Source organism: Cyprinus carpio, chromosome A15, assembly GCF_018340385.1.
Source record: "Cyprinus carpio isolate SPL01 chromosome A15, ASM1834038v1, whole genome shotgun sequence".
Taxonomy (NCBI): domain Eukaryota; kingdom Metazoa; phylum Chordata; class Actinopteri; order Cypriniformes; family Cyprinidae; genus Cyprinus; species Cyprinus carpio.
In genome coordinates, this window is record NC_056586.1 from 7,415,219 (window position 1) to 7,431,663 (window position 16,445).

Genomic DNA, 16,445 nt, shown 5'->3' on the forward strand with positions numbered 1-16,445 from the left:
ATATTAAAAACATTCCTTGTTTGCATCATACAAAAAGAAAAAAAAAAGAAAGAAAGAAAGAAATCCTGAAGACTGACTGATTCATTAGCTTCATGTGTGTTTAATCAGGGTTTGGTGGTCAATAAAAAATATGTATTCTCTCACAAAAAAAAAAAAAAAAAAAAAAAAAAAGAAAATAAATTATGAATTCCTTGCAACCTTTGGATGATAGGATCTCCTCACTGTGGCTCAGTATCCATCTGAAGTAACAGACAATATATTTTAGTTCACAAGAGACTAACAAGATCCACCAAAAAAAGCATATAGCAACTACATCGTCGCCACTAAATCATTTACCTGGTTAAGTGCCACATTAACCCACCGTAGAGTCGGTATTGCAAGTGGCTTTGCAGGCAAATCCTGAGATAAAGATGGAAATGATAAACTGAAGGATGGAGAACACCAGCAATACTCCAGTGATCCCCATATCATATACCTAAATAAACACAGTCAACATGCCCATATATAAAAGCAGTTCCACAAATAACATCCCAGCAGTTATATTGAGTTTATTCTGATGATAAGGGTATCTCTCAAAAAATCAGGATATAAGTTCACAAACGTAAAATGTTGTCATTATTTACTCACCCTCTTGTCATTTTATGATTTTTTTTTTCTTCAAAAGAAGATATTTTAAAGATTTCTTTAATGCAATTACAAATAATTTTAAAGCATCCAATATCTTTATGTAAGGAACAAACTGAGGTTTATGTCAAGATTTTCAATGTAATGACTTAAAAAGTAAATTATAAAGAATCTTCATTTTGGGAGAAGTTTTAAGTGTATAAAATAGCTAAAAAAATTAATTAAAAAAAACATTAAAACAAAATACTGGACATTGTACATTAAGTACCTGAGAACTTCTACAGTCATAGTAGTAACTATTGTGCCAAATGGGAATTTCCTATTTCTAATGCTCATCAGAAGAATGGATATTGCTGCAGTTATGGCACTGATCACATTCATTCCAAGAGAGGCTTTCACCTACAGGAAGAAAATCATTTAACAAGACAAGAATTTTAAATGGAATACACTTGTACAACTCTGTAAAGTCCAGTATCTTTATCTGTTAAGGATAAATGTCTCATTGTGCTGCTAAAAAAAAAAAAAAAAAAAAAAAAAAAAAAAAAAAAACGGAAAAAAACTGAAATTGATGTCCAGAAGAAACAACAGCTACGCAGTTTGTTTCTCACTGGCTGTACTAACAGGTCTTTCTCATGTAGTAATAATATATTAGTTTCAGACCACTGAGGTATTTTTTTATTCCCAAAATATATGGTGATCTTTTTTTCATGAACATATGAGCAACATAATTTGTGCGAAAATAAATAGTTTTTGAAATCAAATAAATATAAATGCAGCTATATTAAATCAGCAACAAAAAAGTAGATATAGAAAAATGCTGTGGTGGTATTTGTTGCTATTTTTGTGCTTAAGGATAAAAAAAAAAAAAAAAAGTGGTCACTTACCCTATAGCCCCATTGTACAGTATCTGACTGCATACAGACTTTACTTAAATAACAGATGATTGAAAAGGGCTTTGTGCTTATAACTATTGAATATAATGAGTTCGGCAAGGTCAAGTTGTGTATCTGATGCAAATCTTGATCAGAGTAATCTTTTACCAATCTAAAGATACAGAGTTTTTACTGCTAACAGATGATTATTTCTGGACTGCTGTTCATTTGTTGACAGCTTGTGGTGATTTAAATTGCACACCAGTTAGTTCAGAAATGTAGTGATATACAAATAAGGATCAAGAAGTGACAGAAGAGTTCTCACCCACTTATTTCAGCACATTATATGTACATACCACACACGGATGACGTTTATTCAGCGCAGCAACAGACAGAGAGCCAGTACTGATGTGCTGAGAAAGAAACATTGGACATGTTAAACATGTTACATATTAGAAGTTAATTGTGGAAATTAAAATGAAAAGGGAAATAAAGCAAAACCATTAAATGAAAAAAACAATGAATAGCCCTACAATGAAAGATCCCCAGTAGGTGATGCCGCTAAAGACAGAAATACTACGAGATCTGACTACGGAGAGCACAATACCAAGTAAGAAGACCATCACTCCAGTCATTATCTGTACAGTCTAGAGAGCAGATGTGTTTTATTCATAATGGCATAACATTTATGTTTGTAAACACAAAAATATAAGATATTTTTATGTTTAATGCACAGAAGGGAATCAGACCAACACACATCTTTGCAAAATGTCTTATGACAAAAGACTGCTCACAAAATTAAGTGATTTAGAAGAAATTATAAAATGCATTACCCCCAGTGCCTTTGGTTGTGCTTTGAAAAATCCTTTAAGAGCCGTATTGTGATATGTTACTCTGACCTGCTGTCCATCATCACAAATAACAGTATCTTGTGCCACCTTTGGATTTACTTGGATGATAACTGTAGCTTTGTCAGATGCGATGACTTTGCTGTTTTCCATTCTAAGAAAACTTTTGGATTTTACCTGTAATTAATCATTAATCATTAATTAATAATATGATTTAATAATCTTATTAGTAGAGATTTTTGGGGCAGTTGTTGCTTAATGGTTAGAGAGTTGGACTTGTAACCCAAAGGTTGCGGGTTCAATTTTCAATACCGTCAGGTAATTTACTGTATATATAGGCTACTCATATATAATAATCTTTTGATTGTCTGGGATAATCAGTAGTAGTACATGTAAATACATACTGTATTTTTGACAAGGATGGCTTTGGAGTTTTTCCTCTTTTGAAAGGTATTATTGCACATTTCATTTGATTCACAAATATTTTTTATTATTGCACATTTTATTTGATTATAAACATTTTTAAAGTTATGGTGGTTATTAATACTATTTTTGTAGCTGAATGCCCAAATAAATCTCAAAACCTTTAAATGGAATTTTATGTATCAAAGTATAACAATAAATAAACAACTTACAGTAAAACAATCAAAAGATCACAAAAGTCAAAAGATGGTGGTTATTTTTAAATTATGTATATCAAAATGTGAATATAAATACAGGCTTTATAATTAAAATGATCATTGAACATTTTTACCTGAAGTGAAATGAGTTGTGTTGATGGATGTCTGATAACTCTTCTGATGTATGTTTGTGTGTGTGGAGTGTGAAGAACCGCTAAGGAGGAGCTTGAGTCATATGAGTTATACTTTTAAGGATTATGTTGATTTCCTTCCTCCTAAAATATAGTGACTGATGGCAACTTTATCTTTGATAACAGTTTTATTTTTTTATTAAATTTTTTTTTTTTTTGCTTACAATTTCTGAAACTATGGCCTGAAAACAAAATCACAAAACATGCACAAGATGCAAAACTTTACGCATCTCTTGCAAAAAGTTTGTCATAGCATTCACACCTACATGTACTGTATGTGTAAAAATTCTCTGTATATAGTGTGTATGCACAACTGATTAACTTTACAGTTACTGAAGTGAACAATCAACACTGAACTGACTTGAGCTGTATAATGACACTATCGAGTATCGAGCATCTAGAACTGCTTTACAGCAGATTTTTCCAAACTACTGCTGATATATAAAGCGTCATAGAATTACATTTTCATTTTTATTTAATCACTTAGCAGATGCTTTTATCCAAAGCGACTTACAAATGAGAACAATAGAAGCAATCAGACCAACGAGAGAACAACAACAGTCTACAAGTGCCATGACAAGTCTCAGTTACTCTAGCACAGAACCCGTAGCTATGTTTTTTTTTTTTTTTTCAAGAATAGGATAGACAAGAAAAGGTAAGTGCTAGTATTAGTTGGTCAAGTGCTGGCGAAAAAGTTGAGAATTTACATGTTTTTTGAAAATGAGTAAAGACTCCTGGGCGCAGTCCAGGAAAAGGTCCGTGAGAGTGATTTTGAACCTCATTGGGATGGCACCACAAGGCGTCGAACCCTTGCAGAACGCAAGTTTTTGGAGGGTGCATAAGTTTGAACTAGTGAGTTTAGGTATATTGGTGCTTTGCCAGTGGTTGTCTTGTAGGCAAGCATCAGTACCTTAAATTTAATGCGAGCGGCTACTGGTATCCAGTGTAACCTGATGAGGAGAGGAGTAACGTGATCTTTTTTTGGCTCATTGAATACAACCCTCTCTGCTGCATTCTGGATCAGTTGTAGAGGTTTGATAGCACATGCAGGAAGGCCCGCCAGGAGAGCATTACAATAGTCCAGTCTGGAGAGAACAAGAGCTTGGACAAGAAGTTGGGTGGCTTGCTCTGACAGGAAGGGTCTAATCTTCCTAATGTTGTATAAGGCAAATCTACAGGACCGGGTCGCGGTAGCAATATGGTCTGTGAAGCTTAACTGATGATCGATCACAACTCCTAGGTTTCTGGCTGTCCTGGAAGGAGTTATGGTTGACGAACCCAGCTGTAAAGAGAAGTTGTGATGAAATGATAGGTTAGCTGAAACCACCAGCAGTTCTGGTTTAGTAAGGTTGAGCTGAAGATGATGGTCATTCATCCAGCTAGAAATGTCACTCAGACAGGCTGCAATGCGAGCAGCTACCATCGGATCATCTGGTTGGAATGAGAAGTAGAGTTGAGTGTCATCAGCATACCAGTGATAGGAAAAGCCATGCTTCTGAATGATAGATCCTAATGACGTCATGTAAATGGAAATAAAGCTGACTTGAGGTGACTTGTAAGCATAATCAGTATACTGTATATTTACAAAGTACTTTAAATGGAAATGCAAGGATGAAAAATGTTTTTTTCAAAACATTGAGTTTTAATTTATAATTGATCAAATTAGGTATATTAGCACTATAAAAAATAAATGCAAGGGGGTAAAATTAATATACTTCTTCCTCAAAACATTGAGATCTCCACCCCCTAGGTGATAAAAAATATGTATAAATGAGTCTAATGTACAGATGTTTAGCATTTTGCAAAACATTTGTTTTGCAGACTTGTCTGAGGATTTGGTGTATGAGTGAATGACACTGAGTGTGCCTCAAGTACAACTCTTAGTGTGTAAAAAAAAAAAAAAAAAAAAAAAAAAATAAATACCTGTAAAGGCACCATCACACTTGTATATGTTCAGAACACACTTAATAATTCTGTAGTTGGATATTCATTTATCATAAAATGATTGAGAAGGGCCTTAAATTGTTTATACCTTTATTTATGTAGTGCTTTATTCAAAAGATATTGTTTCTAAGCAACTTCATAATAAGCAAATTAACAGAATCCCCAGCCAACACACCCATGTGGGGCCCAAAGAGAGACATATATGCACTGGAGTCTATCATTAGGTGGCTGCTGCTTACTTTCATTTTGTTGTTTTGTTTATTTTGTTATTAAAGTTACATTTGCTGGTTCCTGCTTCCTTTTCCCTGACTATTAAACTTTGTTAGATTCATATATACTTTTTCCTTACCCTGAAGTCTTGCGACCCAAGGTTTGAAAATCACTGCCCTATGATTTACACCAATCAAGTGTCAGGCAGTTTACCATTGTGGTTCATATTTCCCTTTCCATTCTGCTAACTGAACTTTTGCTTTTGTCAAAGATGTGGAGAGCAACTTTATTTGACATGAGCCAGAATGCAGTATTGTACTTGTACAATTCAGAGGTTTTTGATTGCCATACTGCATGAGCATACTTCTATCCAGGTTATGGTTGTCATAAAACCAACACCAAAATAATTTAATTTGTTTAGTGAAACATTGGTCACTAGAGGCAGGTAGCTGTGAAGATACTGAGATCAGATGCATAGGATGAATTGACCACTTACCATTAATGTGTTTTGTTGTTGTTTTTGTCATGCCCTGGGAAGGCTTCTTGTTTATTAAACTCAACCTGGTTTTAACCAACAGTAACATCAACTTTTTGATTCCAGACATTACAAATGTGCCTGGTCCCACAGTTTAATGTTATAACAGTAAAACCAATGGTTAAACTTTGTTGCAATTCCTTTTTTTTTTCCTTCGGTTAAAATAAAAAAAGATGAAAAAGACAGTCACCTTTATGTGTAGAAAATTAAACAATACAGATTGTCAAAGCAGCTTTACAGTGTCAAACAAGAAAATAATTTGTCAAAATTTGCAAGAGGACAATAATAGACAGTCAATTTTTCAGCTAAGGTCAGTTCATTGATGATTCAGTGATGTCATCATCCATTTTAGGGGCCCGTTCTTCGTACCTAGCTTATTACATCTGAGATGATTTGAAAGATGCCAGATCTTCTAATCATGTTAACTTATCTCTGGCTAATTTGGTTCTTCAAATAAATTTGCGGATTTGATTAAAATTTCTGGATTAAGTTGTCTTAGATTACTGTGCGTTCTTGTGTTTCCCCGAAAAGGGCAGGTTTATTTGATACTCGAAACCACAATTAGCAATGCAGCAATTGGCTGGTGGCAAGACAGCAACGTAATGACATCATATAATTAAAAAACACACCAGACAAAAAAAAAAACTTGACAAATTTCTGGACTTTTATAAGGAAACCGCCAAGCAAACAAAACTGCATAAATGGTATAAAAGATTAATGAAATGTGCACTGTTTTTTATTTTATTTAAAAATGTTTTACATGATGTTGTAATTAGCAGTTCATTTAATTTTATCTTTAAAATGCGATTTGTTACATGACGGCATAAATTAATGTGTCTTAAGAGTCAAAATCAAATAATCTGCATCTCCTGCACTCCATCAAGCCACTCCTATAATAGCTGTCACCACTTAAATCAATGCACGTATTAACTGTATAGCATGTGTGTAAGACACCAATACAATTATAAATTAATTATTTTATATTGAATAAATCTTTAAATGAGTAAAACTGGCTGTGTCTAGTATTATAGACTACACAACATTATATTATTTTTCAATTAATGTTTTCATTATTATTATTGTAAATTACTGTCCCTGGATCTGTAGGGTACTCTTCTAATAAAGTAGCAGTGGCTGGGATGGATTTTAAGGATCACACTTGCTTAAAAAGAAGCTTAAAAAGGAGCGATCTAATCCTGTTTACATGAAATAAGCCTTTTCCCTGACTTTTAAACTTTGTTACATATATACTTTTTCTTTTTCACCCTGAAGTCTTGCAACCCAAGGTTTGAAACCCAATGCCCTACATTCACACCAATCAAGCGTCAGGCAGTTTACCATTGTGGTTGATATTTCCTTTCCATTCTGTTAACTGAATGTTTGCTCTTGTCAAAGACGTGGAGAGCAGCTTTATCTGACATGAGCCAGACTGCAGTATTGTACTTGTGCAATTCAGAGGTTTTTGATTGCCACACTGCATGAGCATACTGTAGATAACTATATAGATAACATTGTCTTCTATCCAGGTTATGGTTGTCATAAAACCAGCACCAAAATAATTTAATTTGTTAAGTGAAACATTGGTCACTAGAGGCAGGTAGCTGTGAAGATACTGAGATCAGATGCAGAGGATGAATTGGCCACTTACCACTTACCATTAATTTGTTTTTGTTGTTGTTGTTGTTGTTGTTGTTGTTGTTTGTTAATTTAATTTTGATTCCAGACAATAAAAATCTGCCTAGTCCCACATTTGAATGTTATAACAAACTCAACCTGGTTTTAACCAACAGTAAGATCAACTTTTTGATTCCAGACATTACAAATGTGCCTAGTCCCACATTTGAATGTTATAACAGTAAAAACCAATGGTTAAACTTTGTTGCAATTCCTTTTTTTCTTTGGTTAATATCAAAAAAATGAAAAAGACAGTCAAGTCACGTCACCTTTATATAGCACTTTATACAATACAGATTGTGTCAAAGCAGCTTTACAGTTTCAAACAGGAAAATAGTATGTCAAAATTGCAAGAGGACAATAACAGATAGTCAATTTTTCAGCTAAGGTAAGTTCATTGATGATTCAGTGAATCAACCAATCCAAGATCAAGCGAAATCGTCAACAATCAAATCCAGCTAACTGAGTTAGTGACGTACGAAGAATGAACCCCAGCTCTCCTCCAAGCCAAAGGCAACAATGGCAAGGAACCAAAACTCCATCAGTGACACAAATGGAGAAAGGAGCCTGATTTGATTGCAGGCTTTAACACAGGTCAGATTGTGCAGAGGACTTGTCTGGTTCCCATGGTCTTGTCCCGATGACCATCTAGTTGACAAGATCTTTGCAGGGGATCTGTCTCTGGGGCTCATCTGGTTGACATGGTCTCCTCTGACATCCAGGGGTGTAGATGTAGATCTGTTCCGTAAACAGACTGGATCTAGGTGGCTACAGTGACCTCGGAATAAGAATGAAACTAATATTAGAGTAGATGACATTCTTCTTATGATGTAACAAGTACATCAGGTGTGATGGAAAGTTCTCCCGGTTCCGGTTGCCCTAATTAATGCAGCCTAACAATCCTATAACAAATCTGAATTATAGAAATGTGATAGTGTTTTATGTGTACACCAGGTTATGCCTCTCTAACAATGTTAGGTAGATTGTTCCAGAGTTTGAGCAGAGTTTGGAAAACGATCTGCCGCCTGCAGTTGATTTTGTTATTCTAGGTTTTTCTGGGTTTTAATATTCAAATGGCCAGAGTTTTAAGACCGCTACAAACGTCAAGGACTATAATGTAATATGAGCTCGCTCAAGTACTGAGGAGCTAAACCATTCAGGGCTTTGTAAGTAATTAGCAAGATTTTAAAATGTATAAGATGTTCAATAGGGAGCTAGTGCAGAGCTGACAGAACCGGGCTAATATGGTCATACTTCCCGGTTTTAGTAAGAACTCTAGCTGCTGCATTTTGTACCCGCTGGAGTTTGTTTATTAAAGGGGTCATATGATGCTGCTAAAAAGAACGTTATTTTGTGTATTTGGTGTGATGCAATGTGTTTTTATGCGGTTTAAGAAAAAAAAAAAACGTATTTTCCATATAATGTACATTATTGTTGCTCCACTATGCCCCGCCTTTCTGAAACGCATTGATTTTTACAAAGCTCATCATTCTGAAAAGCGAGGTGTATGTTGATTGGCCAGCTATCCAGTGCGTTGTTATTGGCTGAATACCTCAAGCATGTGACAGAAATGTTACGACCCTTATCCTACTGTGATGCCGTGACCCAGTGTTCTGGGTCACAAATGATGCTACCTATCAGATTATGCTACCAACACTGTATACTGTAAGGGCAGGTTTAGGGTTGGGGTAGGTGTACATGTTAATAAAGCCTCACACCTTATTAATATCATGCTGGAAGCAAAATCTGATAGATAGCACTTTTCGCTATCGAATTATGTTACCATCTGTTTTAATGGGAGGTAGTAAAATCTGACAGGTTAGCACAAATCGGTGCAACAAGACAAAATAGCCCATTATAAACAAGGCATTTGTTGCATCCAGTGGGGACATAATTACTGATTAATATTACTTATACTGTACTTTTACGCATTGCGTACACTTAGATTCTTTTCCAAGATGGCGCCACTGAGTTCGGATGCCGTCCAGGTCGCTCCACTTAGATTGTGTTTTTATTTACTTTTGTAATTTCTTTATCATATCGTCTGCACTGATCACTTACGACAAAGGAACACTTTTGGACATTGGACACTGCTTCACTAACCTGTTTCAGGACACTTTATCCTCCAACCCATCGTGGCCATCTGAGATTATCCAGAACGCCGAGATGAACAGTGGCCACCTGAATAACCACCCAAGGCGACGAATCAAGGAACACCGTGGGAAACGCGCTGGGATTCGCAACAGACTGAGAAAAAAGAGCACACAGCCCTCCTCTGCCAATGTCCAGTCTCTGGAGAATAAGATGGGACGATCTTAGAGCCAGGATAAGTTTCCAACGGGACATAAGATGATAAAACATCCTTTGTTTGTCTGAAACATGGCTCACGCCCTCGGTCCCGGACTCTGCTGTAACACCGTATGATAACTTCTCTGTTTTACGGATGGACAGAACAGCCGACACTGGTACAGTAAATCCAAAGGTGGAGGAGTGTGTTTCATGATTAACAAGAAATGGTGTGACCCCAGGAATATCTCACTCTGTAGCGCTCCTGCTCACCTCATCTGGAACATCTATCCATAATTCTCTTTACATCCCACCACAACCTGAAGTTTTCATCGATCATTGTTACTGCTGTTTACATCCCACCACAAGCTGACACCCGCTTGGCTATGTCTAAGCTCCACGATGTGCTCAGTGGCTACATTAACAAACATCCTGACGCTACTCTTATCATCGCTGGGGATTTTAACAAAGCCAACCTCAGGCAGGTTATGCCAAACTTATACCAACATGTATCCTGTCCAACCAGAGGACCGAATACACTAGAACATTGCTACTCTCAGTTTAAGAATGCCTACAAAGCTTGCTCACTACCAGCTTTCGGCAAATCGGACCATGCCGCTATTTTCCTCATACAGGAATATAAACAAAGGCTCGTTCAAGAACCCCAGGTGCAAAGGGTAGTGACGCGTTGGTCCGCCCACTCTGAAGTAATGCTACAGTTGGCTCTTGATGACGTAGACTGGGACATTTTCTGAACGAGTTCCTCTGACGTCAGCGAGTTCACGGATGTAGCATTAAGCTTGGTAAACACGCTAACCGAACAAGCTACGGATACAATAACTATAAGGACCTTCTCAAATCCCCAACCGTAGGTGGACAGAACAATCCGTGCTGCAGTAAACAAACGCACAGCCTCTCATCGGGGAGTGCTCTCGTCGTGGAACATGAATGAGTACAAAACATCATTCGATGCTCTCGGGACGCGCAGTAAAAAAGCCGCAAAACACAGATACAGGGAACGCATAGAGTCCCATTTCCAACTAAATGACTCCTGACGAATGTGGCAAGGACTAAGAACCATCTGTGCCTTTGGAAACAAATCCTCTGCAGTTGTGAGAGCAGAACCGCCGCTGGCTAACGAGTTAAACTCTTTCTACTGCCGCCTTGAATGCAACCGCAGCAACGCGAGTCTGCCGATCAGCGCGTCTGGAAGCAGCAGTCAGAGGAGCGATAATCATGTGATCACCCTGTCTGAGGACGAGGTTTGGAAGGCTCTTAAGCGAGTGAACGTCAGGAAAGCAGCAGGTCCTGATGGGATTTCTGGCCGTGTTCTGAGGTCCTGTGCTGATCAGCTCGCTGGTTTGTTTACATCGATTTTTAATGAGTCCCTTGCTACCTCTGTGGTTCCCACCTCCATCAAAAAAATCTGTCATCATCCCTGTGCCTAAGAACAATAACCCCTCTTGCCTGAATGACTATCGTCTGGTTGCCCTCACATCAACAGTAACGAAAGTCTTTGAGAAACTTATAAAGAACAACATTTGCTCCTCCATCCCTGATACTTTGGGACCCTCTCAGTTTGCCTATCGCCCCAATAGATCCACTGATGATGCCCTCCCTCACATCCTGCACTCTTCTCTCACGCACATTAACAGCAGAAATGAGAACTATGTAAGGCTGCTAATCATTGACTAAAACTCAGCTTTCAATACTGTAGTCCCCATCAAGCTAGCTTCTAAACTCATGGACCTCGGCCTGAATTCTTCACTATGCAACTGGATTCTTGATTTCCTCACCGGCAGACCTCAAGTGGTGAAAGTAGGCCAGTACACCTCCAACTCCATCACCCTGAACGTGGGAGCTCCACAGGGCTGTGTCCTGAGTCCCCTGCTCTACTCTCTCTACACACATGACTGCATCTTCCAACAGCTCCAAATCTATTATCAAATTTGCTGTTGATACTGTGGTTCTGGGCCTCATTTCCAACAACAATGAAGCCGCATACTTGGATGAGGTAGAGAAACTCACATCATGGTGCCAGGACAATTCGTCCCCTTGGAATTATAAGGTTCTCTCTGACATTTTTGTCAAAATTGAGTTATTCACATATTCTTATTCTGTGTCTACGTATTTATATTATGTGATAGATTTTTTTAATGTTGTGTACATTTATGGGACTTTAAAAAAAACAAAAAAACAATAAGGTTCCTATCTACACAGTCAAATGGAACACAAAAAACTTTGAAGCTCAATATCTCAAAACTACTCGGAATGCAGATAGAACCTTATAATTCCAAGGGGACGAATTGTCTCTCTATGAATGGGAGTAAATCTAAAGATCTGATTGTGGACTTCAGGAAGAGACAGCAGCAACCTTACACTCCTCTTATGATCAGCAGGACCCCTGTGGAGAGGGTGAGCAGCTTCAAGTACCTCGGTGTAAACATCTCAGAGGACCTGACTTGGACTACCCACATTCAAACTCAGGTTGAGAAAGCCAGGCAAAAACTGTACCATCTGCGTCAGCTGAGGAAATTCAGGGCCTCACCAGCAATCCTGAAAACTTTCTATTCAGGGGCCATAGAAAGCGTATTGACTCAGTGTATCTCAGTGTGGGTTGGGAACAGATCCAGTCAAGACTGCAAAGCCCTGCAGAGAGTTGTGCGCTTAGCTGAGTGCATCTCAGGGTCTGCTCTCCCCTCTCTGCAGGACATCGAAGAACTCGAAGGAAATGAAGTGAACCCCTGGCCATATTTATGCTCTATTATGCAGTCTAAACTGTGCTTGCCTAGGGAGACCAAACTAGCAGCTATTAAAATCTCGACAAGACATCAACCCTTCGCAAGCATGTAGAGGTAAGCTAAATAATTGCATCGTTGCACTGGTGGTTTAAAATGAAGCTTTGACATTTTAGAGAGGTTTTGCACAAATTAGGCAAAACGACAGGGGTGCGAAGTGTGCGATAAATATCGTCTGCGATAATATGATAATTGTTGTTTTAATGAGGTGCATGCGCATTTATAGTGCGTTCTTTCACTGAGTGATTCAGTCTTGTAAAATGCATTTCGAATGATCACAAATTGAAAAAATAGGGGCAGAAAAAATTTACATATTTATATAATTTCATATGGTAAATCAAAATCACACAAAGAATGCCGTATTTATATATATATATTTTTTTTTTTACATATATATATATATATATATTTTTTTTTTTTTTTTTTTTTTTTTTTACAACAGGTCGGTAAACAAGTTACTTAAGAGACTTGCGTTTTAGACACCATATTGCCTGTTTTTGCTCTATTTCTACAACACAAAATAATTCCAAACACAGCCACCCAAAGCACAGTTTTGCATCTCTGAGCAACATGACAGTGTTTAGTTCCTGAATAAATCAACCGTTTAAATGATTCGGTTCAATCGCAAAGACTCACTTATTAACAGTGACTTGCTGACACATACTGGCCATTTTAATTTCACATTTAAAGTATCTTTTGATTTTTTTTTTTAATAATTAATTGAGTATTCAACATTTTATGTCTTGTATATCAAAACATTATTCATGCATTTATAACTGCAGGTTAAATGCATTCTTGTCCTGCACTAAACAGTGTGTAAATACATCTAAATGCCGATTCCGATGAAGCTTCTGCATTTCCTCTGCATTGAAAAGATGAGTTTGTTGATACTGATTTGCCTGGTAACAGCTCAAATGTCTTATTATTCTAAATAACTGATTCCTTTAGTTAAAAACAACTAGTTTGAGATTAATAGGCCTATCCCAGGGGTGTCGAACTCAGTTCCTGGAGGGCCGTAGCCGTGCAGAGTTTTAGTTCTAACCCTGCACCAGCACACTATCATGTAGTTTTCAAATAAGCCTAAATGATTAGATTAGCTGGATCAGGTGTGGTTTAATTAGGGTTATATCTAAACTGTGCAGGACTGTGGCCCTCCAGGAACTAAGTTCAACACCCTTGGCCTGTCCCATTTTTGCCTCCCTCCCACTGTTAAAATGTAACTAAGTAATTTTTACTCTGAGTAAATTTTAAATGAGCTACTTTTTACTTTTACTTGAGTAGATTATTAGACTGGTACTTTTACTTGTACTTAAGTAAAATTTCATTAATGTAATGGTACTTTTACTTGAGTACACTATTTTTGTACTCTTTCCACCTCTGCCAACAGTTAGATCAACTTTTTGATTCCAGACATCACAAATGTGCCTGGTCCCACAGTTGAATGTTATAACAGTAAAACCAATGGTTAAACTTTGTTGCAATTCCTTTTTTTTTTTTCTTCCTTCGGTTAAAATCAAAAAAGATGAAAAAGACAGTCGAGTAACGTCACCTTTATATAGCACTTTATGCAATACAGATTGTGTCAAAGCAGATTTACAGTTTCAAACAGGAAAATAGTTTGTCAAAATTGCAAGAGGACAATAACAGATAGTCAGTTTTTCAGCTAAGGTTAGTTCATTGATGATTCAGTTAATCATCACTAAAGCGGGCGTGCTAGTGCGTGCCAGCCGCGTTTCCACTGTCTGGCTTAAAGCGGGCGTGCTAGTGCGTGCCAGGGCCAGTCGCGTTTCCACTGTCACTTCTGGGGCTTGATCGTGCCTCGTCGGGGCTTCCTCGGGGCCAACGGCCAGGGTTTTTTGGCCCGACGAAAACCTTGGGCCAAAGCGAGCCAGGGCGGAGTTTCTTTGCGTCTGTAGAGTGTCAGCGCCGTTCAGAAAGATAACAGCTATAACATCAACATTAAAAACTTTTAGAAAATAAGCTGAGCTCAAAACTCACTTTCAGTCAGCAGCGTGTGTTTGAAATAACTCGATCCGATGTGGATTATAATCACCATAAAAGACAAATATTTATAAGCGATGTAAAAGACTAAGCACGCTAAACAACGTTACCATAATAAATATGGTAAATGCAACCACTTGAAGAAATCAGACGTCAGCTTCTTATTCTCTATCACAATTGTGTATTTATTTAGTACCATATTTTATCTGTCATAAGTCTCGTCTCGAGAGTTTAGCTCCGCGTAGCATGTCATCAAAATATAATAATGTTTTTTGTTCAGGTGCCTTTATAAAAATAGAGTTATTATCATTCATTCTAAATGTGACGTATATAGGCTACTGTGGCTACAAATAAACAGAAACAGACTCGACTGAATAAGCAGGCTATTTTCATAAGCGTTAAAAATAAAAAATAAAATAGAAATACATTTATTTCTGTGTGGTTAATTTTGAGTCCTGATAACTTGATTCATTATGCTCAATGTATCACTTATAGTAAAACATCGATGCTTTTGAATTTGAATATTTAACAAAGCATGCAAACAAAAGGCCACTTTTATCGTGTTTGTTTTGTGATCGCGCTAGTTCCAGTGACTTATTTCTTATTAGTTTTCTGATAACTTCTCTTTGTTGGTGAATGATGGTGTTGCATGACATTGTTCCTGAGAGGCATGTAAAGGGCGGGTTTTAGTGACGCGCAGCGGAGCTTCTGGCCCGACTGTGGAAACGCAGCGCTATTTTGGCCTCGTGCTACTGGCCCGAGGCTATTAGCCCCGCCCCGCCCATTTTAAGCCCTGGCTCGCACTGGCCCGACAGTGGAAATGCGGCTACTGAAACCTTGCAGGTTTAAGCTTACAGACCTGTTGCTATGACCGCAACTCCGGGATGAGCTTTGAAGAACCAACCAATCCAAGATCAAGCGAAATCGTCAACAATCAAATCCAGCTGAGTTAGCGACATACGAAGAATGAACCCTCAGCTTGTAAACGAGGCATTTGTTGCATCCAGTGGGGACATAATTACTGATTATAATTACTTATACTGTCTTTTTACGCGTTGCGTATCGTGCTGTGTAAACATAAAACCATGTCTGCATTTGTAATCAGAGAAACAACAAATAACAAGCACTCTACACTTCTCAAAACTCACATTTAAATCATCAGTGGCAAATTCATTAAATATGAAATGCCTCGGTTACGCATGGTAACCCTCGTTCCCCTAAAGGAGGGAATGGAGACGTCACGTCGGTGACCGACGAATTGGGATATCGCTTCGATAGACCAATCAATCTTCAAGTGTAAACTAAACGAGCCAATGGACATTGGCATGTAATTATTGCATCCAGCTGCCGTTGATCACAGCGTGAGTACAAGAAGGCAGCAGGTGCAATGCATACCAGGTTTTCGCTGAGGCGCCGAGCTCAGCGGCGGTACAGCAACCGTGGCGATGGGACGTGACGTTCCACTCACCACTGTCAAAGCACTACCTCACTGGATGAGATTGGATAACACTGGGAAAATGTACCCGTTCTGCTTGGAACAGAGATGCTGCAGAAGCCCCATCCTTTCCGAAGGAGATTTCTGAAGCAAATACACATATAGCATCCGTTTAGGTGTGTAAGGACAAATTTGAGGTGATTAAAAAACCTTCTTGGGAAGGCAGAAGTCTGCCGGGGAAACAAAGGCTCTAAGGCTATACTGTGGACTATACACATATGAATACCGCTTCGGTCTCAATATGGAACCCAGCCTTCCACGGTTCTCACGAATTCATCATGAAGGCCTGGCGCCGGATGTTCCGCCGCGTCCAGCTGACTAGAGTGATGGAGGATCTCAACAGGGTC

General features: G+C 38.0%; 1 protein-coding gene across 1 annotated transcript; it reads right to left on the reverse strand.

Annotated features, from left to right (window-relative positions):
- Positions 1-218: 218 nt before the first annotated feature.
- LOC109098064 (membrane-spanning 4-domains subfamily A member 4A-like) lies at positions 219-3,185 on the reverse strand. The gene is made up of 6 exons (XM_042770729.1): positions 3,099-3,185; positions 2,330-2,521; positions 2,030-2,143; positions 1,853-1,909; positions 362-475; positions 219-239 (listed from the first exon to the last, which is right to left on the reverse strand). The coding sequence occupies exons 2-6, from the start codon at positions 2,495-2,497 to the stop codon at positions 219-221; spliced, it is 474 nt and encodes a 157-aa protein (XP_042626663.1). The 5' UTR covers positions 2,498-2,521; positions 3,099-3,185.
- Between the last annotated feature and the right edge of the window lie 13,260 nt (positions 3,186-16,445).

What these genes read in the sequence shown, in the direction of transcription:
- LOC109098064 (XM_042770729.1), bottom strand. Translation starts at nt 2,497, where the DNA reads ATGGAAAACAGCAAAGTCATCGCATCTGACAAAGCTACAGTTATCATC. An exon ending in CACAACCAAAGGCACTGGGG is followed by an intron (nt 2,144 to 2,329) that starts GTAATGCATTTT and finishes TCTGCTCTCTAG; the next exon opens with ACTGTACAGATAATGACTGG. An exon ending in CCTACTGGGGATCTTTCATT is followed by an intron (nt 1,910 to 2,029) that starts GTAGGGCTATTC and finishes TTTCTTTCTCAG; the next exon opens with CACATCAGTACTGGCTCTCT.